At 44.2% G+C, this 19,394-nt stretch overlaps 1 protein-coding gene across 6 annotated transcripts in view; it reads right to left on the bottom strand.

Annotated features, from left to right (window-relative positions):
- Positions 1-4,897, bottom strand: part of SLC4A7 (solute carrier family 4 member 7) — a 123,687-nt gene extending 118,790 nt beyond the window's left edge. The window contains exon 1 of one of the 6 annotated variants that reach the window (XM_027523456.1): positions 4,643-4,897. In XM_027523456.1, the coding sequence (XP_027379257.1) occupies positions 4,643-4,690 (48 nt within the window). In that variant the 5' untranslated portion in view covers positions 4,691-4,897. Of the gene's footprint in view, positions 1-3,984; positions 4,004-4,642 lie in introns of those variants that run through there. The other 5 variants (XM_027523450.1, XM_027523447.1, XM_027523455.1 and 2 more) reach the window with 5 other exon arrangements.
- Positions 4,898-19,394: the final 14,497 nt, after the last annotated feature.

Here is a 19,394-nt window from a genome sequence, read left to right as displayed (position 1 = left end):
CAAAGCATAGTAAAATGGGAACTTCTAATTTAAATTCTTATCAAAAATTTGTTTCTAAATGATTTATTTGAACAGAAACAGCCCCACTACTACTACGGAACTCAAAGGGAAGAGAGCCCACTATGCATACATTTGTTTTATTCCCTTTTTTTTTTGGTTATTGTTGAATATATTAATTCCTAAAGTGAGAGGAATTCTGTGTAAGTATTGTCAGTATTTTAACAGAATAAAGAGTAGTATTAGGCTGAAAATATTCTGTATATAAAAGAACATGTACCAAACACAAAAGCATCAAGTGTTAACTACATATTACGGGAAATTGAGAAAAAATGATTTTGAGTGTCATCTTTTCCCTTCTCATGCTCTGCATGAGTATAGGCATCTTGCACATTATGAATCCATTTTCAAAGATACATCCACTTCCCAAGTTCCTAATGAGAGATGATATACAAGTCAAGAGCTCTCCAAATCGAGCAATCTGACAAAAAGGAGCAATGCGGCCCTAGAATCCAGGAAGGAGAACGCTACACTGCCTGACGCGTGAGAAGGATGAGACCCAAATGACACTAGTCGGCACAACACTCCACAAAGAAAAAGAAAGGATATTTAAAATATTAGTGCATCTTCTTCTACTTTGTTATGAAAGAATTGTGTTTCACCATTCACTGTAGTATTTATTGCTCTAAATCAACGTATTAAAATTCACACTATGGCTAAAGAAAACTTGAAACACTTAAAAATATGCTTGAAACAGCCAAACTAGAACTTTTCTGTACCAGCATATCAGCTCCAGATAAAAATGCAAATCTATATCATAATCTCATTATGTTCCTAAATAAAGCAAGCACTGAAAACATGTTTGGCCACTCTGGTTTTAAACAGTCAATGAAAAGCATTCAGCCATGGAAGCAGAGTCAGGAACTTCGGAATCCGTCTCCACTCTAGTCTGCTGGCCCTCTGCCTTCAGCAGACCGCCAGCAGCAGCACCGCCAAATACTGTCAGGACACCACGCCACCACAGATCCCTTGATGGTGTATCATCATTATACAGCTGACCCTTGAACAATCCATGTGGATTTCTGTCCAAGAAATACATATCACAGTTCTGCACAATCCACAGGCAGTTGAATCTGTGGACGTGGAACTGCAGATACGGAGGATTTTTGACTGCATGGAGGGTCGGCACTCCTAATCTCTGTGCTGTTCAAGGGTCAGGTGCGGTTACAAATAATCCTGAAAGTCTCCCTAACTTGTAAAATTCAATGAGTATTACTCAACAAAATACATGAAGTTGACTGCTAACAAAAACAGAGGCAACCTTCACTGTAAGTTATAATGTTGGTATAGCTACCCAGTTTGTAAAGGAACCAAAAATTCTCATGTTCACAGGAGGGCTTAAAAAAGAGGGGGAAGTAGCTGACTGATCTTTACACATATAAAAACTGATGTTCATTGTAAAACTGAAAACAGTGTATGCATAAAAGTGGTAACTACAGAAGAAGTAGTAATCAGTAAGAGGAAGCTATCATGGAAATCAAAAGCCGCACTGAATAATCTATCATTTTAACCCTATGAATCACCTGTATGCTCCTTGATATAAAAGACCCATTTTGTGAGCTGCAGATGCTATCCAATTTAAGATCACATCTGTACAAAATACACTAAGAAAGAAAGGAAAGGAAAGTGGAAGAAAAACAACCCGTTACAGGATGTTGACAAGTATCAGTACCAAGGTTTTAGCACACCACATACCACTAAAACAACACACCAGGTTCCTTCAACACCACCCTACTCTGGCTTTCGATTTTAACCTACGCAAGTAACTGCAGTCAAGTGTAACAAAACACTATTTTCATATCTTAAGTTCTCTTAGGAGAAAACCAGTATACTTACCAGGCTCAGCTACCACATAAAGCAATTCAATCCAACTCCAGTGTCCTACGGTTTCAGGTGAACTGAAGACAGATTTGTTATTTCTCCCTTTATCACACCTCCACGGATGGCGACCCAGAGACACCAACTACAAGGCCAAAGGGGAACTGAAAGCCTTATCATGTGCCTGGGGTGCATGATATCCCTAGAGCTATCCAGAGAGCTCCCCAGAGACTGCACACTTACAGACCTGTCAATCACCTCTACTACCAATCACCTCTGAAGTCATACCAGGTTGTTAATATCTCTCATTTCTACTAACAACTGCTTTCCTAAAAGTATTTCTCACAGGCTCATGAATGTATTTTAACTGGCACTCACTGATGGAATTAGCACGAATGCAAATACTACCATTGTATTCACTACACTTGCCAAAATAAACTGAGACTAGAGCTCTGCCCACCTTGTCTGACTGCATCCGCAGTGCCTGTACCTAGGAGATACTTAATCGAAATGCTGTAAATTGGATGAACTTAGCTAACAAGTAACAGAATTCTGTTAAATCACGTACTGTTTACAAGAAGAACATTTGCTAAAACCTGGGAACCTTCTAACAGTGCTATCTGTTGTAACAGGATCTAACAGGATGATGAGTTTTTCTAATAAAGCAAACAAAAGTTGCAGAAAAAGTCAGACACGACTGAGCACACAAGCAAAACAAAAATTGCTTTTTTTTTTTTCCTATTAAGATAAATGACTTTCCTCTGTATCCCAAAACCATACTCAATGAAAATTATAGAATTTTAAGAGAAGAAAGCTTGGAGCCTAAGTTATGAAACAGATGGGCTCCAGTTTCAGAGTAACATAAACTGCTATCAATTCATTCAAAAATTTTTGCATAATTACATACTTAAGATGGCATTTTAGGAATAATCATTTTATTCTACTTTTTTTTTTTTTTTTTTTACTATGCTAAGCAGTTGGTTAGGCATTAGAGAAGTTACAACTGACAAATATAAGCTTCCACTTTTTCAACTTTCATTTACCAGAGGAAAATCGATGAGGAAAGCGTTAACTCTGTCAATGCAAACAGTTCCTCTCTTCCCAGTTTTCAAGTAACAGTGTTCTCTACTAACTTAAACCAACAATTTTCCTGCCCTCTCATTCTATTTTTAGATTGTGATAGGTTATCATCTTTGATTTACATTATCAATGTGTATATGGCTACTGCAGCCAAGTCTTCTCAAGGCTTAGGAGGCATACACTTCCAAAGTGCTCCCCTGCCAAGTCATTAATAACAGCGTTTGATAATCCCCCTGTCCTCTGTCTCCCTTCACTTGAGCAGAGCTGTTTCTGTCTCCGTTGGATATTACAGAATGGGTTCCCAGTGTTATCACAATGAATGAAGGATTTGGTAAGGCAATGCATTATCACAGGCTTCCTTTGCTAGCTAAGAAGATAATATTCAAGAACACATCAGTTTCTCTCCAGCTTTAAGAAAACGCTGAGGCTCTTTACCGCTCTGAACTAAAAGTCTGGAAATGATAAATTTAAGAACAGCCAAGTGCATCTGATACATGCTATTAGAGGTGCTAAGCAATACATCTAAAACGAGCTTATTCAAAGGCCACACAAAGAAGTACAATAGATTCCTTAGGACGGACAAGTTTCCAGGATTCTACTACCATCAGCGCCAGTGATCTTCCAAAAACCACTGCTAAATAACTTCACTGTCTGGATACGTTTTCTCCATGTTTTGAGAAGGCATAGGTGAACACGCTGAAATGATGAGTGGCTACTCTCCAGGGCCTTACAATCTCTAAAAGGACGGGGAGGTGGAAGGGGGTGGAATAAGTGAAATTCTTGAATAAGAATACCATGAAAAGCAATTTTCCTGTTAGTTGTGAAAGACTGGAAAATTTTTCACTGCAACCTTTCCTCCTTTGCTGGAAGTAGGAAAATTTCTAACACCTCTCTGCCCTTTGAGTCACAGCCGTGGGGACCTGTGCATCCCCCACGAAAGCAGGAAGTCGGTTTCTCTAGTCTAGGCCCGTCGGGTATCCCAAACTTGAAGGCAAAACTTCTGAAAGCCCACCCCCGACCGCCGCTCACCCGAGACCACTGCGAGCTCCAGCGTAAACGCGCTCTTGCTGGGAAGGAGTAGCGCGCAGGGCTCGCTCGGAACACCTTCCTCTCCACGTTTGGCCGGTGGCAAGAGGGCACTCGGGTTCTCGCCAGAAGTGGAGGCGGCGCACCGGGCAGATCAGCTGCGAGAGGAACCGTGGCCGCCAAAGGCGGGCGGCTCGTCCACGCGGCCGGAGAAGTCCCGAAACAAAGCGCACGGCTTGCGGGCGGTGGGCAGACGGGGAGCTTCACCAGCTCCTCACCGCGGCCTGCGGCGTCGCCAGGTGGGGTCGCGCGCCTCCCGGGGGAGGGTGGGTTTCCGAGGGTCTGACCGGCGCCGAGATCATCGGAAGCGAGCCCCGGGAGGAGAGAAGGCCGGGAGGGAGAGGCGAACGCCGCGGGGCGAAGGCGGCGCCTGCCGGGCTGCTGGGCCCCCGGGACGTGCTGCCGGCCCCGCTCCGGCCTCCCCAGCGCCGCCCGCCCGCCCCCCGCCCCAGGCAGCCACACAAAGGGGCGGCCGGGCGCGCCGGCCGCGGCGGCGGCGGGGCCGGACCCGGGACAGCGGCCGCCCCGCCGCGCCCCCACCTTTGTCCGCCGTGTCCCGCGCCCCCGCCGAAGAGCCCGCCGCCAGCATCCTGCCAGTTACCCGGGTGAGGAGCGGTCTCATCTGCTCGCCGGTCCCGTCCGCCTCCATGGTCTGCCGTCCAGTCCGCTGCGCGGCCGCTCCGCTGTTGCCCCGTGCGCTCCGCCCGCCGCCTAGAGCCCGGCGCGCGAGGGGAAACGAACTTGGGCTCGTCCGCGAGGAGCGCGCGTGGGGCGAGCCGTGCGCGCGAGACCGTAGCGCGTGCGCGGCGGCAGGCGGGCTGCCTCTCGCGGGGCCCGAGGCCGCAGCGGGTAACGTGGAGCGAGAACTGAGCCAGCCGCAGGCCCGGCGGGGAGGCGGGCGCCGCGGATGCGAGGGGCGGGGCCCGGCCGTGACGCGCCGCGCAGGCCCCGCCCGCGGCCTGCGGGCGCCGCGGGCCTCCGGGACGCGCGCCGGCCCCGCGGCCGGGCGCCGGAGTGGGGCGGGAAGAGGCGGGCGGCGCGCGGCGCCGCCCACTGGAGGCCCTCGGGGCTTCAAGATCATCTCCGCGCCGTGCCACCTCCTCGAGAGGCCTGCTCCTCTTTGTCAAATTTTTAGTGACCGAAGCTAAGCGTGTAGCTCATCTGTCCTCATCCGAGGTGGGGTGGGAGTCACCGCGGAGCCCACCTTCTAATCACGTTCCTCCCGGCGGGAGGGAAGAAGGTCGCCCCCTTTCCAAGGACGCTCACCGGAACCCCAAAGGAGCTAGGTAGTCAGGACTCCTCTCAGTTCTACGGCCAGAAACCCCAGCTGGGGCGGGGCGGGGGCGCGGAGGCGACAGGGGTGAAAGAGGGCACACCTCTGGCAAGGCATCCTCGCGTGCTGGGGCCCCTGGCCGGGCACCGCGGCGGCCCCACGCTCGAGTCCGTCCTCTGGGGCGCTCCCACTCCACATGCACAGCTCTGACTGCAGATAGTGAGGTGCTTCCCACGCAGGTCATTTAAGGATTGGGTGAATATCCATCCGTAAACGTGCTTGGCGGGTATCATGCTTATCATAGGCATTACTGTCAACTGCGTCGTCTTTAAGTGTTCAGAAAAGAGAACAGAAATAACTAAATCAGTGCTATGGAAGGAAATTGTATATTACAGCAGGTCTGGAGCGCTTATACTATCCATCTCAAAATGGGTATTAGTCAAGCTCTTTGTTAGAAATAGTCAAGTATCCTGGATTACTCCTTCCTGGGCTGGGTCTTAGTCCCCTTTTCCCAAGTTTCCCAGAGTGTTACTTCTAGGTGGGCATCTTACTTTGTATATAAACCAAATGTGCTACCCTTTACAGAAGCCTACATGGGACTTCCCTGGTGGTCCAGTGGTTAAGATTTTGCCTTCCAATGCAAGGGTTGCGGGTGTGATCCCTGATGGGGGAGCTAAGATCTCACATGCCTCAGGGCAGAAAAACCAAAACATTAAAAAAGAGAAAGAGCGAGAGAAGCAATATTGTAACAAATTCAACAAAGACTTAAAGAAGTCAATAATTAGACTCTCTGTAAATTAAGGCAGACTTGCTGCACGTCTGATCCACACAACACCACAACATATGTTCTGTTGTCACCCGTTTTACAGATGAGGAGGCCAAGGCTCAGCAAGATCAGTTCAGTTCAGTTCAGTTCAGTCGCTCAGTTGGGTCCGACTCTTTGTAACCCCATGGACTGCAGTACCCCAGACTTCCCTGTCCATCACCAACTCCCAGAGCTTACTCAAACTCATGTTCATTGAGTCGGTGATGCCATCCAACCGTCTCATCCTCTGTCCTCCGCTTTTCCTCCTGCCTTCAATCTTTCCCAGCATCAGGGTCTTTTCCAATGAGTCAGTTCTTCACATCAGGTGGCCCAAGTATTGGAGTTTCAGCTTCAGCATCAGTCCTTCCAATGAATATTCAGGACTGATTTCCTCTAGAATGGACTGATTGGATCTCCTTGCTGTCCAAGGGACTCTCAAGAGTCTTTTCCAACACCACAGTTCAAAAACATCAATTCTTTGGTGCTCAGCAAGATAACTAGTTTTAAATCCTGGTCACTGGAACTTCTCTTTCTATTGCCCCATTTCTGAAAGAGATGGGAATACCAGACCACCTAACCTGCCTCTTGAGAAACCTGTATGCAGGTCAGAAAGCAACAGTTAGAAATGAACATGGAACAACAGACTGGTTCCAAATAGGACAAGGAGTACATCAAAGCTGTATATTGTCACCCTGCTTATTTAACTTATATGCAGAGTACATCATGAGAAACGCTGGGCTGGATGAAGCAGGAGCTGGAATCAAGATTGCTGGGAGAAATACCAATAACCTCAGATATGCAGATGACACCACTGTTGTGGCAGAAAGTGAAGAAGAATTAAAGAGCCTCTTGATGAAAGTGAAAGAGGAGGGTGAAAAAGTTGGCTTAAAGCTCAACATTCAGAAAACGAAGATCATGGCATCCGGTCCCATCACTTCATGGGAAATAGATGGGGAAACAGTGGAAACAGTGGCTGACTTTATTTGAGGGGGCTCCAAAATCACTACAGATGGTGATTGCAGCCATGAACTTAAAAGGTGCTTACTCCTTGGAAGGAAAGTTATGACCAACCTAGACAGCATATTAAAAAGCAGAGACATCACTTTGCCAACAAAGGTCTGTCTAGTCAAGGCTATGGTTTTTCCAGTGGTCATGTATGGATGTGAGAGTTGGACTGTGAAGAAAGCTGAACGCCAAAGAATTGATGCTTTTGAACTGTGGTGTTGGAGAAGACTCTTGACAGTCCCTTGGACTGCAAGGACATCCAACCAGTCCATCCTAAAAGAGATCAGTCCTGGGTGTTCATTGGTAGGACTGATGTTGAAGCTAAACTCCAATACTTGGGCCACCTGATGCAAAGAGCTGACTCATTTGCAAAGACCCTGATGCTGGGAAAGATTGAGGGCAGGAGGAGAAGGGGACCCCAGAGGATGAGATGGTTGGATGACATCACCAACTCGATGGACATGGGTTTGGGTGAACTCCAGGAGTTGGTGATGGACAGGGAGGCCTGGGGGTCACAAAGGGTCAGACATGACTGAGCGACTGAACTGAACTGAATGCCTCATGAAAGAAAGTTGAACACTGATAAAGAAAAAGAATGAAAAGATGAAACAAGGATGAAAAGGAAAGCATATGAAGAAAGAGGGAAACTGGAATTTAAAAAGGCAAAAAAGGAGCCTCCTAAAGTTGTTTAAGCCATCAGTCACTTCTACCCATACTATCACAACGTGAGTGTGATTTATGTTGAAGAATTAAATCTGGGCTCATCCACCTGATGCGAAGAACCAACTCATTAGAAAAGACCCTGATGCTTGGAAAGATTGAAAGCGGGAGAAGAAGGGGAAGACAGGACGAGATGGCTGGATGACATCACTGACTCAATAGATATGAGTTTAAGCAAGCTCCCAGAGATAGTGAATGACAGGGAAGCCTGGCACGCTGCATTCCATGGGGTCGCAAAGAGTTGGACATGACTTAGCAACTGAAAAACAACAATTCTTGAAATGAAGCTTCCCTACCAAAAAACTATAATTAGTGTGTACTAAACACCTTCTATCACCCTTCTCTGCTTTATTTTTCTATACAGCAGTTATTTTTATAACTTTTTATATATTTATGCTTCAGTATGCTTATTGTCCGGAGAAGGCAATGGCACCCCACTCCAGTACTCTTGTACTCTTGCTTCTTAACACACATACAGGCTTCTCAGGAGACAGGTAAGGTGGTCTGATACTTCCATTTCTTTAAGAATTTTCCACAGTTTGTTGTGATCCACACAGTCAAAGGCTTTAGCATAATCAATGATTTTTAACATTAAGCACACATTAACATGTACTCCATGTAAGCTTCATGCAAACAGTAATTTTTTTTTGCCTGTTGTATTCCCAGCATGCCTAGAAGAGTGGTTGGCCTTTCTGAGGTCTCTGCACCTGGGTTAATTCAATGATTGTGGTAGACAGGGAAGAGAGAAGGCAAGCATCCCTAAGACCTAGGATCATCCTGGGAGGCATCTGAGGATATGGCTGAAGTAGTGACAGGAGCAGAGAGGAACCTGTATCCTTGGTGCCAGAATTGAAAGAGCTGAGTAGGCAACTTCAAGAAGGGCTTAAAAACATATGCTCAGGAGACCACGCTAGAAAAATGAATTGTGGAAAGAAAAATCCAACTTGTGAAAAGAACAAGATAAGCCATTGGTTTATTTAGTCCAAAATTATTTTTTGAGTGACTTCTGTGTTGCTACGTACTTTTTTCTCTCCTCACTTCATCCCACCTGCTGGAAAAATAATGTAGTAAAAGTCTGAATTAGAGAATGGATTACTCTCAAGTGCCCACTTAATTCATATTCAGCCAGAGTTCATCCCGAGGTGATGGTTTTAGTAAGTAAAGGAGATAATGTGTTACAATTGCTTTCATGCTAATGGAGATGGCTATAATGTGTTCAAAAGTTCTGAAAGGCAAATTGTTATCTTAGTCTTTTAAATATTCAGTCAGAATGTAGCACAGGGAAACATTTGCTAAACAAAGATGGATGTGCACCTGAATTCTTCACTCACAATGAACTATAGTACCACAAATTACTGACAATTAGCTGTATCCCAGATTCAGGACACTTCCTGGGTTTCTGGAACAGTAGTTAGTACTAGTAGGGACTCGGATACCATCCCTTGGCAAGATCTTCATCCTGAGATGCAAACAATCTTCCCCCAACAGTCCCCTATGAGCCAGAACCTTTTTTTTTTTTTTCTTTTAAGAAAAATAGTCTCTCTGTCATTTTGAAAAGTGTTAGCTGAGGATCCCTTGGCAATTCTCTCTCTCCTCCTTACCTCTTCTTGGTGGTAGCTGCAATGTAAACCATTCCAATCATCTCATTCTATAAGGAAAACTGAAATCCTTGGAATAGTGTTTCCAAGAGCACCAGAGCAGCCACGAGAAGGGAAAGACAAAAGAAAATAGTTGAAAAAATTCCTTTTATTTCTGCAGGCTACGCCTACAGATGTGCTAAGTCACTTCAGTCGTGTCTGACTCTTTGAGACCCTGTGGACTGTAGCCCACCAGGCTCGCCATCCATGGGATTCTCCAGGCAAGGATACTGGAGTGGGTTGCCATTTCCTTCTCCACAGATAAGTTAAAACAAAACCAAAAAGCCCACACCTGATCTCATAGAGTTCAGTGTGGAAACCAATCAAGAAACGAATGTACATTACATTGTGGGAATCTCTAAAATGGGACTTTCTGTACAATGGACACTCTTCAACGATTGTGGTTTCTTACTAATATGTGCAAAGACTTTTGTATGTATGTTTCTGAATTCTTTTATCCTCGTGTATTCAAAAGGAACTACAATTATTGAAACTAAATATTGTGAGCATAATTATGGTCAAATAACATAGCAAGTTAGGAAGGCATCTGGGACCAGCTGGACTAGACAGCTCATTGTTTCTTTTGATCCATGTCTTTGACCACATCAGGCCCTAGTTGCAGTAGCGGGATTTTCTTTGCATCACACAGGATCTTTCATTGCAGGGCGCAGGCTCAGCAGCTGTGGCACCTGGGCTTAGTTTTCCCATGGCATGTGGGATCTTAGTTCCCCAACCAGGGATTGAACCTGCATCCCCTACATTGGAAGGCGGATTTTTAACCACTGGACCAACAGGGAAGTCCCTCATTGTTTCTTTAGCAATGCCATTTTTTCCCGTGTCAGTTCAGAGTTGTTGGCCACCATCTAGCTTGCTCAGGCATCGGAATAGGTGCTCGACTGTTGAGGGACAGGTGGCAAGTGAGTACAGTACTGGCGCTCCAAGATGTGTCAACAAAGTCCCTTTGCAGACTGTCGGACGTCTGGTTGTAGGCGGTGTTCTTTCAAAGTCAGAGTCCATCTCCCGCACACCTGGGCACACCTGGGTATGGTTTATGTTTCAGTTGCTTTCCCGAGACCGTTCCTCTTCGTGCTTGGGCTGGGGGTGCATTGAGAGCCCTTGCTGATGGTTTGTTTTCTTCTCAGGACCACTCTTTTTATGTTATAGCTAAGTTTCAATAAATGCTTACCTCTTTTACAAAAGTGGTCCCTTCAACTGGGCCCATGCCTGAGACTACAATGAATTTTGGAGAAGAATTCACCTGAACCGAAGGGGAAATCTAAAATCCCAAGGCCTCATTTTGGGAAATGTAGACAAAAATGTAGTAGACTTCCAGGGAGGCAGAGATGGAAGAAAATGTCTTTTTGCCATGGAATCAAAACTCTCAAAACAAAACTCTCCACACATGAATGTTGAAATGAGTAGTTGGATTGCTTTAGATTGTCTCAGAGTATTCATAATAACCCCATTTTAAAATAATCTAAAACTAACACTGGATATGTCACATCATGCCTCTGAACTTCTGTCCTCTCATCTATAAAATGGGGATAATTGAGGCCATAATTCCTTATCTTCAGTTGCAAGCTCCATAAATGTCTGAAAAGCTTATGGCTTTTCACAACTCCTTTGGCTACAAAAACCTAACCTCGACCAAGATGAGGCTGTTGATATTCTTTATCTCTCACTGTGGCTGCCCATATTCCTCGTTACTGAAATACTAATGTGCCTGAAAACAGGATGTTGTCCCAGACACTACTAGGAGTGTTTCATAACATTCGTAACTGGCATTATATTACGTGTCTAAAGTCTGATAAATTCTGAAATCTAAACTATCTGGCCCTAAGGGTTTTAAATAGAAGATTACAGACCTGTAAATACTTGATCTGTTTAATTCAAAGATGTTACAAAAGCCAAATAAGGTAATAAATAAGAAAACACTTGCCAGGATGGTGCTGCACCTCGTTAACCATGCAGAGTCCTAGGTATGCTACTAGAGCTCCTGTGTGGAGGCTCTCTCCTCCTGCAGTGGGAGCAGCTTCCAGCTTCTCCTTGTCATCTTGCATCTTCCTTTCCTGTCCCACAACCGTGCCCTCCATCTCCCTAAAATATCTCTTAAAAGCAGCTACCTATGGTTAGGGGTTCCTTCCCACCCACGACCAGTCTGGGTACCTCTTGTACCTCTTCTGTAGCTTTGCTAAACTTGGGCTGGTAAGGAATTACCAAAAAAGAGTGGAAAGAAATCAGATCATGTGGGAATGTAAGCCCTTGAAGTGCTTCTGAATGTTCTCCAGTCATTCTGGAAACTTCTGCAATCTTCTCTGCTTGAGGCCAGAGGCCAAGTATACAGTACAACCTGTGCTTCTGGGTGAACGAGGACACCTACTATCTCTCTACACACACACACGCACACACAAACATAAGCAGCATAAGCCCTAGTCTATTCAGGTAAATTAGCTTTCCTTTCTTATACCAACTGATTCATTTCGTGGGAATAGCTAGTTTATCACCTACTCCAGTGTTCTTGCCTGGAGAATCCCAGGGACGGCGGAGCCTGGTGGGCTGCCGTCTATGGGGTAGCACAGAGTTGGACACGACTGAATCGACTTAGCAGCAGCAGCTAGTTGATCACTCATCACCAGGCAAGCCCACCCGCACGGCAGCTTGTCTTAAATACAACATGTGTCCTCGTAACTTGGTGTAACTAGTACTGAAGTGTTCTAAGGCTTCCTTTTCCTTTCCTTTTCATAACTAAAGTTCATTAAGAACGATTACACACAACTAAAAATTGAGTGGGCAGAGGAAGCTGAAAAAGGTATTTTACAAAGTATGAAGCTACAAGCACTGGCATTTCATCTTTTATTAGAGACAATCAACCAGAAAAAACACTGAGAATTTGGAAAAGTTTCCATTTAAGAACCGAAAATATATCCCTTGCCAATGGGAATACTAGTATTATTATTGTTATTGTTGTTAATATTAGTATTATTAGCCACTCGCTATATTTCCCTCTTTAAATGCCAATTAACAATAGTGCTTATGATGTAAGCAGAGATACAGACCATGACTCCAGTCATCAGCTGCCCATTGTATATAAAGATGCTCTGACTACTTACCATCAGTAGGACATGTTCTTCGAGACTGTGGTGCAGTAGCAGAGATAAGTTGATATGGCTCTTTCTGTGTGCTACTTATGATATTCATTTATGAAAATATATTGTCAGAGTTAGGAATGCAAGTCGGGGATCACAGAACACATGGAAGCTAATTGGTGCGTCAACAAATCTAATCTATTTTCTCCTGTTCATGGGTCACAGTAGATCCATCTATTCAAGGATAATTCCTAGCTTCTCCCTCTAACAATGCTCTCTGGCCTAAACTGGTATGATCTTCCTGAAAAGCAATTTGGCAACATGCATTAATCTAAAAAAAGGGCATGTCCTTCCATCCTGCGATTTCATGATGAGGACTGTCTTCTAAGATGAGTCATAGCTATGGACATAGATTTATATTCAAAGAGGTTTGTGCCAATGTTATGTATGAAAGTAAAAAATGTAAAATCATATATGCACTGCTGCTGCTGCTGCTAAGTCGCTTCAGTTGTGCCTGACTCTGTGTGACCCCCTAGACAGCAGCCCACCAGGCTCTCTGTCCATGGGATTCTCCAGGCAAGAACACTGGAGTGGGTTGCCATTTCCTTCTCCAGTGCATGCATGCATGCTAAGTCACTTCAGTCGTGCCCAACTCTGTGCGACCCTGTGGACAACAGCCCACCAGGCCCCTCTGTCCATGGAATTCTCTAGGCAAGAATACTGGAATGGGTTGCCATTTCCTTCTCCCATATATGCACTACCATATTTAAAATAGATTACTGGTGAAAAGTGGCTGTACAACACAGGGAGCCCAACCTTGTGCTCTGTGATAACCTAGAGGCGTGGAATGAGGGGAGGGGAGGGAAGCTCAAGAGGGAAGTGACACATGTATAATTATGGCTGAATTACACTGTTGTATGGCAGAAGCCAACACAACATTGTAAAGCAATTTCCTCCAATTAAAGAATAGAAAAAGAAAATAAAACATAAGAAACTGAAACAATAAATAAGTATTAAATAAATGTTTGCATATCCATATGATGGAATATAATGTACTCATCAAAAAGATACTCTAAATTTTAGTGGGAAAATCCTCATGATATCAAATTTTTTAAATGATCTGGATACAAACTTGATATGGAGTATAATTCCAGTTATTACTATATATCAATAAAAGATCAACTGAGTGTGATATATTAAAAACTAACATTAAATGATTTAAAAGGAAATAGACTAAAATGCTAAGTAGTAGGATTAGAGGTGATTTTTAAATTTAAAATTCCATTAAAAAATGGAATTTTTTATAGGAATTTATATAGGTTTCTACAAATATCTACTATGAATAAATCACTTTTATATTGAGGGGAAAAAGCTGGAAACATTATTTTTAGAACAAAATAGTCTAAAATACTAATGGAAATTATACAGTGTTTTACAATAGGAAGATTCTGAACTTAAATACCACTTTCAAATAGCCAAACACTTTAGGAATTCCAGGGTGGTCCAGTGGTTAGGACTAGGGTTTTTTACTCTGGGGGCCCAGACTCAGTTCCTGATCTTGGCTAGGGAACTAAGATCCCACAGGCCATGCGGTAAAGCCAAATTAAAAAAAAAAAAAAACAGTGATTAAAAAGCCAAATACAGTAATAGTAACTAAAACTAAACCATACGAATGCAGTATTATGATATTCATAACCTGTTAAGAGGGACCACTTCTGTAATAGAGGACAAGTCAAAACTTGAATGGGTTAAACTGAAGCATTCCATGAAGTCTGTTGCATATCCTGGGGGGTCCAAAGGGAGAAAGTTGTTAAGTTATTAAAGTAAATATTCTCAATGGCTTATTTTCTGGATAAGAAGATTGTTTCTCTAAGGAAGAGAAAGAAAACTGCAGGAGTTTCAGTCTCATGTCTAGGCAACTGAACCTAGCACCCCATTACCCGGCAACCTAATGAGGGTTCCATAGAGGTGGTGTTCCAGTCCACAGGTCATCAGCATCAGCAAACACACATTGGAATTATATATTTTCTGCTACTTATTATAAACAGTCTCAGAGCCCTGCCAAATAAGCCATCCTTAGAATGGAAGATTCTAAAATTACTGCCTGGTTGGAAGCTAGAGTTTTTGTCTTTGTTTTAAATTCTATTAGACCAAGGTTCTCCAAATGTGCTTGTTCATAAGGCAATGGCACCCCACTCCAGTACTTTTGCCTAGAAAATCCCACGGACGGAGGGGCCTGGTGGGCTGCAGTCCATGGGGTCGCAAAGAGTTGGACACGACTGAGCGACTTCACTTTCACTTTTCACTTTCATGCATTGGAGAAGGAAATGGCAACCCTCTCCAGTGTTCTTGCCTGGAGAATCCCAGGGACGGGGAAGCCTGACGGGCTGCCGTCTATGGGGTCGCACAGAGTCGGACACGACTGACGCAACTTAGCAGCAGCAGCCGCATAAGGACTGTCTTGGGTGCTTGTGAGAAACATGGAGTTCCCTAGAGATTATGATTTGGCAGATCCGTGATGGGGCCAAAAGGAATCCATTATTTTAACAAGGGCCCTAGATGACTGCTCTGACCAGCAATATTTGAGAAATATTATAAACTTCCATTTCCTTTCTAAGCAGTTCTTGCTAGTTCTGATTGCATGCTGTCTTATCTGTTTGATAATTAACATGCACTTCCACTAGCAAACAGAAAGTCCCATGAGAGCAGGAATGAATAGATTCATTCATGAAGCTATTCATTCCTGCTCCTCCAAGGACCACGGCAGTATCTGGCATGTATGACTAGGAACTGAGTAAATATTTCTTGAATCAATCAATGAATCAAAATTTCTTCTGTAGTATCTAAGAAGAGCCCACTTTAAGTCTGGATCATCCTCAAGCTTGTAGGAGAAAGCCTGAGTCTGGAAAGCACAATACGAGTATAGACATGTTATACCCAGGCAGGGAGTGACCTTTTGTTACCTGAAGGAGAGTGCCCATGCAAACGGGAAGTGTTGCAAAAGAGGAGATCTCACTGCCAGTCACAGTAAGACATCATATTTGTAGAGAAAACAAATAGCCTGTCCATATCTACCTACCTGTCTAGATAATGCTTATTTCTTAGGCAAGCATATTGCATGCTGCTCTGATCTGGAAAAAAAAAAATACAGGACTTAACTTCCTGGCTCCTTTGAGGCCACTCTAGGAGAGAAGTGATCACCAAGCAGGTTGAAGGTGAGGACAACTGAGTAGGCTTCCGCTTTCTTCTAATATTTAGGCTCCCCAAGAACTATGCAGGCAAATAATATTATAGAAATCACCCCCAGAATACTTTTCTCTAGTTTTAAAAAGATTAGAGATGCCACGCCATGCTCTGTAGCTCATGTCTGACTGCAAACCCGTGGACAGTAGCCCACCAGGCTCCTCTGTCCATGGAATTTTCCAGGCAAATTAGAGATGGGTATTGAATATTCATTGGTTAAGTATGGCCTTTGTATAGTCAAGTAAGTTATACATGGTGTGCTAAGTCACTTCAGTCGTGTCCAACTCTTTGTGACCCAGGCTCCTCTGTCCATGGGGATTCTCCAGGCAAGGATACTGGAATGGGCTGCCATACCCTCCTCTAGGGGATCTCCTTGATCCAGAAATCAAACCCACATCTCCTGAAGCTCCTGCATTGCAAGTGGATTCTTTACCACTGAGCCACTGGGGAAGCCCAAATTATACAATAGGCTACATACAGCTGAGCAGGTGCTTATAAAATGCTCATTGAATAAACTTCCAGGACAAAGTTAGTTCTGGAGAGTGAGCTACATGGAGTTCTCCAGCTCTAGTTTGTCTCTCTGCCACCTCCCCCCCAGACCCCGATGTGGTGTCCGCAGAGATGACCCCTCTGCCTCCACTCTGGGCCACTGTACCAAGAGCATCCTGTCATCACTGTGACCTGGATTTCAGAGGACTGAGGTCACTGTTGCTCCTCATGCCTGACTCCTGACTAAACCTTCACTGCTGCTGCTGCTGCTAAGTCGATTCAGTCCTGTCCGACTCTGTGCAACCCCAGAGAGGGCCTCCTACCAGGCTCCTCTGTCCCTGGGATTCTCCAGGCAAGAACACTAGAGTGGGTTGCCATTTCCTTCTTCAATGCATGAAAGTGAAGTCACTCAGTCGTGTCCGACTCTTAGAGACCTCATGGACTGCAGCCTACCAGGCTCCTCTGTCCATGGGATTTTCCAGGCAAGAGTACAGGAGTGGGGTGCCATTGCCTTCTCCTCTAAACCTTCACACTTACCTTCAAAAAGATGTGTCTGTGGGTGTGGGAAGCAAATGAATTGCCCATAGACCCAATTTGATCTGTCATCTGTGTTTTTGTAAATAAAGTTTTATCAAAACTTAGTCATGGTCATTCATCTATGTATATATGTATTCATCTAAGTATGGTTAGGGCTTCCCTGGTAGCTCAGCTGGTAAAGAATCCGCCTGCAATGTGGGAGACCTGGGTTTGACCCCTGGGTTGAAAAGATCCCCTGGAGGAGGGTATAGCAACCCACTCCAGTATTCTTGCCTGGAGAATCCCATGGACAGAGGAGCCTGGCTACAGTCCATGGGATCACAAAGAGTCAGACATGACTGAGCGGCCAACAGCACAGCACATGTATGGTTAATTAAAAGATGCTTGCTCCTTGGAAGGAAAGCTATGAAAAACCTAGATAGCATATCAAAAAGCAGAGATATCACTTTGCTGACAAAAGGCCATATAGTCAAAGCTTTTTCCAGGTTTTTCCAGTAGTCACGTATGGATGTAAGTGTTGGACCTTGGATAAAGAAGGCTGAGTGCCAAAGAATGGATGCTTTTGAATTGTGGTGCTGGAGAAGATTCTTAAGAGTCCCTTGAACTGCAAGGAGATAAACCGGTCAATTGTAAAAGAAATCAACCCTGAATATTCCTTGGAAGGACTGATGCTGAAACTAAAGCTTCAATACTTTGACCACCTGATGCAAAGAGCCAATTTGTTTGAAGATACCCTGAGGCTGGAAAAGATTGAAGGCAGGAGAAGGGGGTGACAGAGGATGAGATGGTTGGATGGCATCACCAGCTCAATGGACATGAGTTTGAGCAAACTCCAGGAGAAAGCAAAGGACAGGGCAGCCTGGCGCGCTGCTGTCGATAGGATTGCAAAGAGTCGGACATTACTTAATGACTGCTGCTACTGCTAAGTCGCTTCAGTCATGTCCGACTCCGTGCGACCCCATAGACGGCAGCCCACCAGGCTCCCCCGTCCCTGGGATTCTCCAGGCAAGAACACTGGAGTGGGTTGCCATTTCCTTCTCCAGTGCATGAAAGTGAAAAGTGAAAGTGAAGTCGCTTAGTTGTGTCTGACTCTTAGCGACCCCATGGACTGCAGCCCACCAGGCTCCTCCGTCCATGGGATTTTCCAGGCAAGAGTACTGGAGTGGGGTGCCATTGCCTTCTCCGGACTTAATGACTAAGCAGCAACAAATGGTCTGCGGTGATTTTAGCATTACAACCATAGACCTGAGTGGCTGTGACAGAAATCATCTGACTCACAAAACCTTAAATATCTACTGTCTATCCCATTAGAAAGAAAGTTTGCCTACACCCTGCCTGGATGCATGGGGCCAGATCATAGTAATTATTGTAATAAAATTCACATGTGGTTTTTACTGCTCACCAAGTAGTCTTCTAAGATCTTTGCATGTGTTAATTCATTTAGTCCTCACAATCCTATGAGGAAAATAAAACACAAAGAGGTTAAGATAACACAGCTAATGAGAGTGAGTCTAGATAAGACACATATTATAAAATACGTAGATTATCAGTGGGCTCCAAAAATGATGAACAACATCATAATTTGGAAGCTCTAATAGAACACCAAACAAAACAATCGAAGAAGCAGGTTATTTCTTATAACCTGCTTCATTTTGATCCACTGCAGATTTCTTTTGTGTGTGGAATTAGATGAAAAAGTAATGTTTAAGAAAAATTTTTTACGTTATCCAAAAAAGCTTTCTTAAAAAATTATTTATTCCAGACTTTCTATATTAAAGTATAATTTATACTTCAAGATAGTCATCTTGAGATACTCTTCATTTACTAAAAGTAATTCAAAATATTTTTGAAACTTACTTTGGAAATTATCTTTGGAACTAATTTACTCCCATAAGAAACCCAGTGTTTTTCATTTATGTTACATTTATGTTTCATTTATGTTACATTTAATTTTAGTCCCAAGTGGTATTATTGATATTATTGAGTTTTATGGCCCACTTTCTTCAGCAGATAGGACCCCAGGGACTTGTGACTTCTTTAGAGAAGTAAATCCACCCCAAAGCAATTCTAAGGATGAAAATTTTCCATGGCCTTATCTGAAGAGCTCATTGCTGTCCTCCAGAAGCTGGCTTAGTAAGTGCTCAAAAAATATTTGTTCACCAAATGGTGACTTTCTCAAAAAGAAAGTTCCAAAAATGTTACAGTAAATTACAACTATTGGAAAATCCATCAAGGTGATTGCTTTGAAGAAACATGCATTTGGCTAACCAAGTTCCTTGATTCAGCTATTCCATGAGTAATCACTGAGAGCCAGAGATAGCTACATACTCTGTGGGGCCCAGTGCAAAATGAAACTGCAGGGTCCCTTGTTCAAAAAGCAGGTAAGAAAATGTGTGCTTTTTCTCTTCTGGGTCTCCTTCTCAGCCTGTCACTTGCTTTTTCTTGCTGCTCAGCCTTGTGCTCCTTTGGGCACATGGGTACTTGGACACGTGGGTACTTCCAGGGAGAGTGCAGATCCTCACGGACACTGCAGACTCCCTTCCGGGCTCCACCTGTGG

Source organism: Bos indicus x Bos taurus, chromosome 22 (genome assembly GCF_003369695.1).
Source record: "Bos indicus x Bos taurus breed Angus x Brahman F1 hybrid chromosome 22, Bos_hybrid_MaternalHap_v2.0, whole genome shotgun sequence".
NCBI lineage: Eukaryota > Metazoa > Chordata > Mammalia > Artiodactyla > Bovidae > Bos > Bos indicus x Bos taurus.
This window is presented reverse-complemented; position numbering and strand designations above follow the sequence as displayed.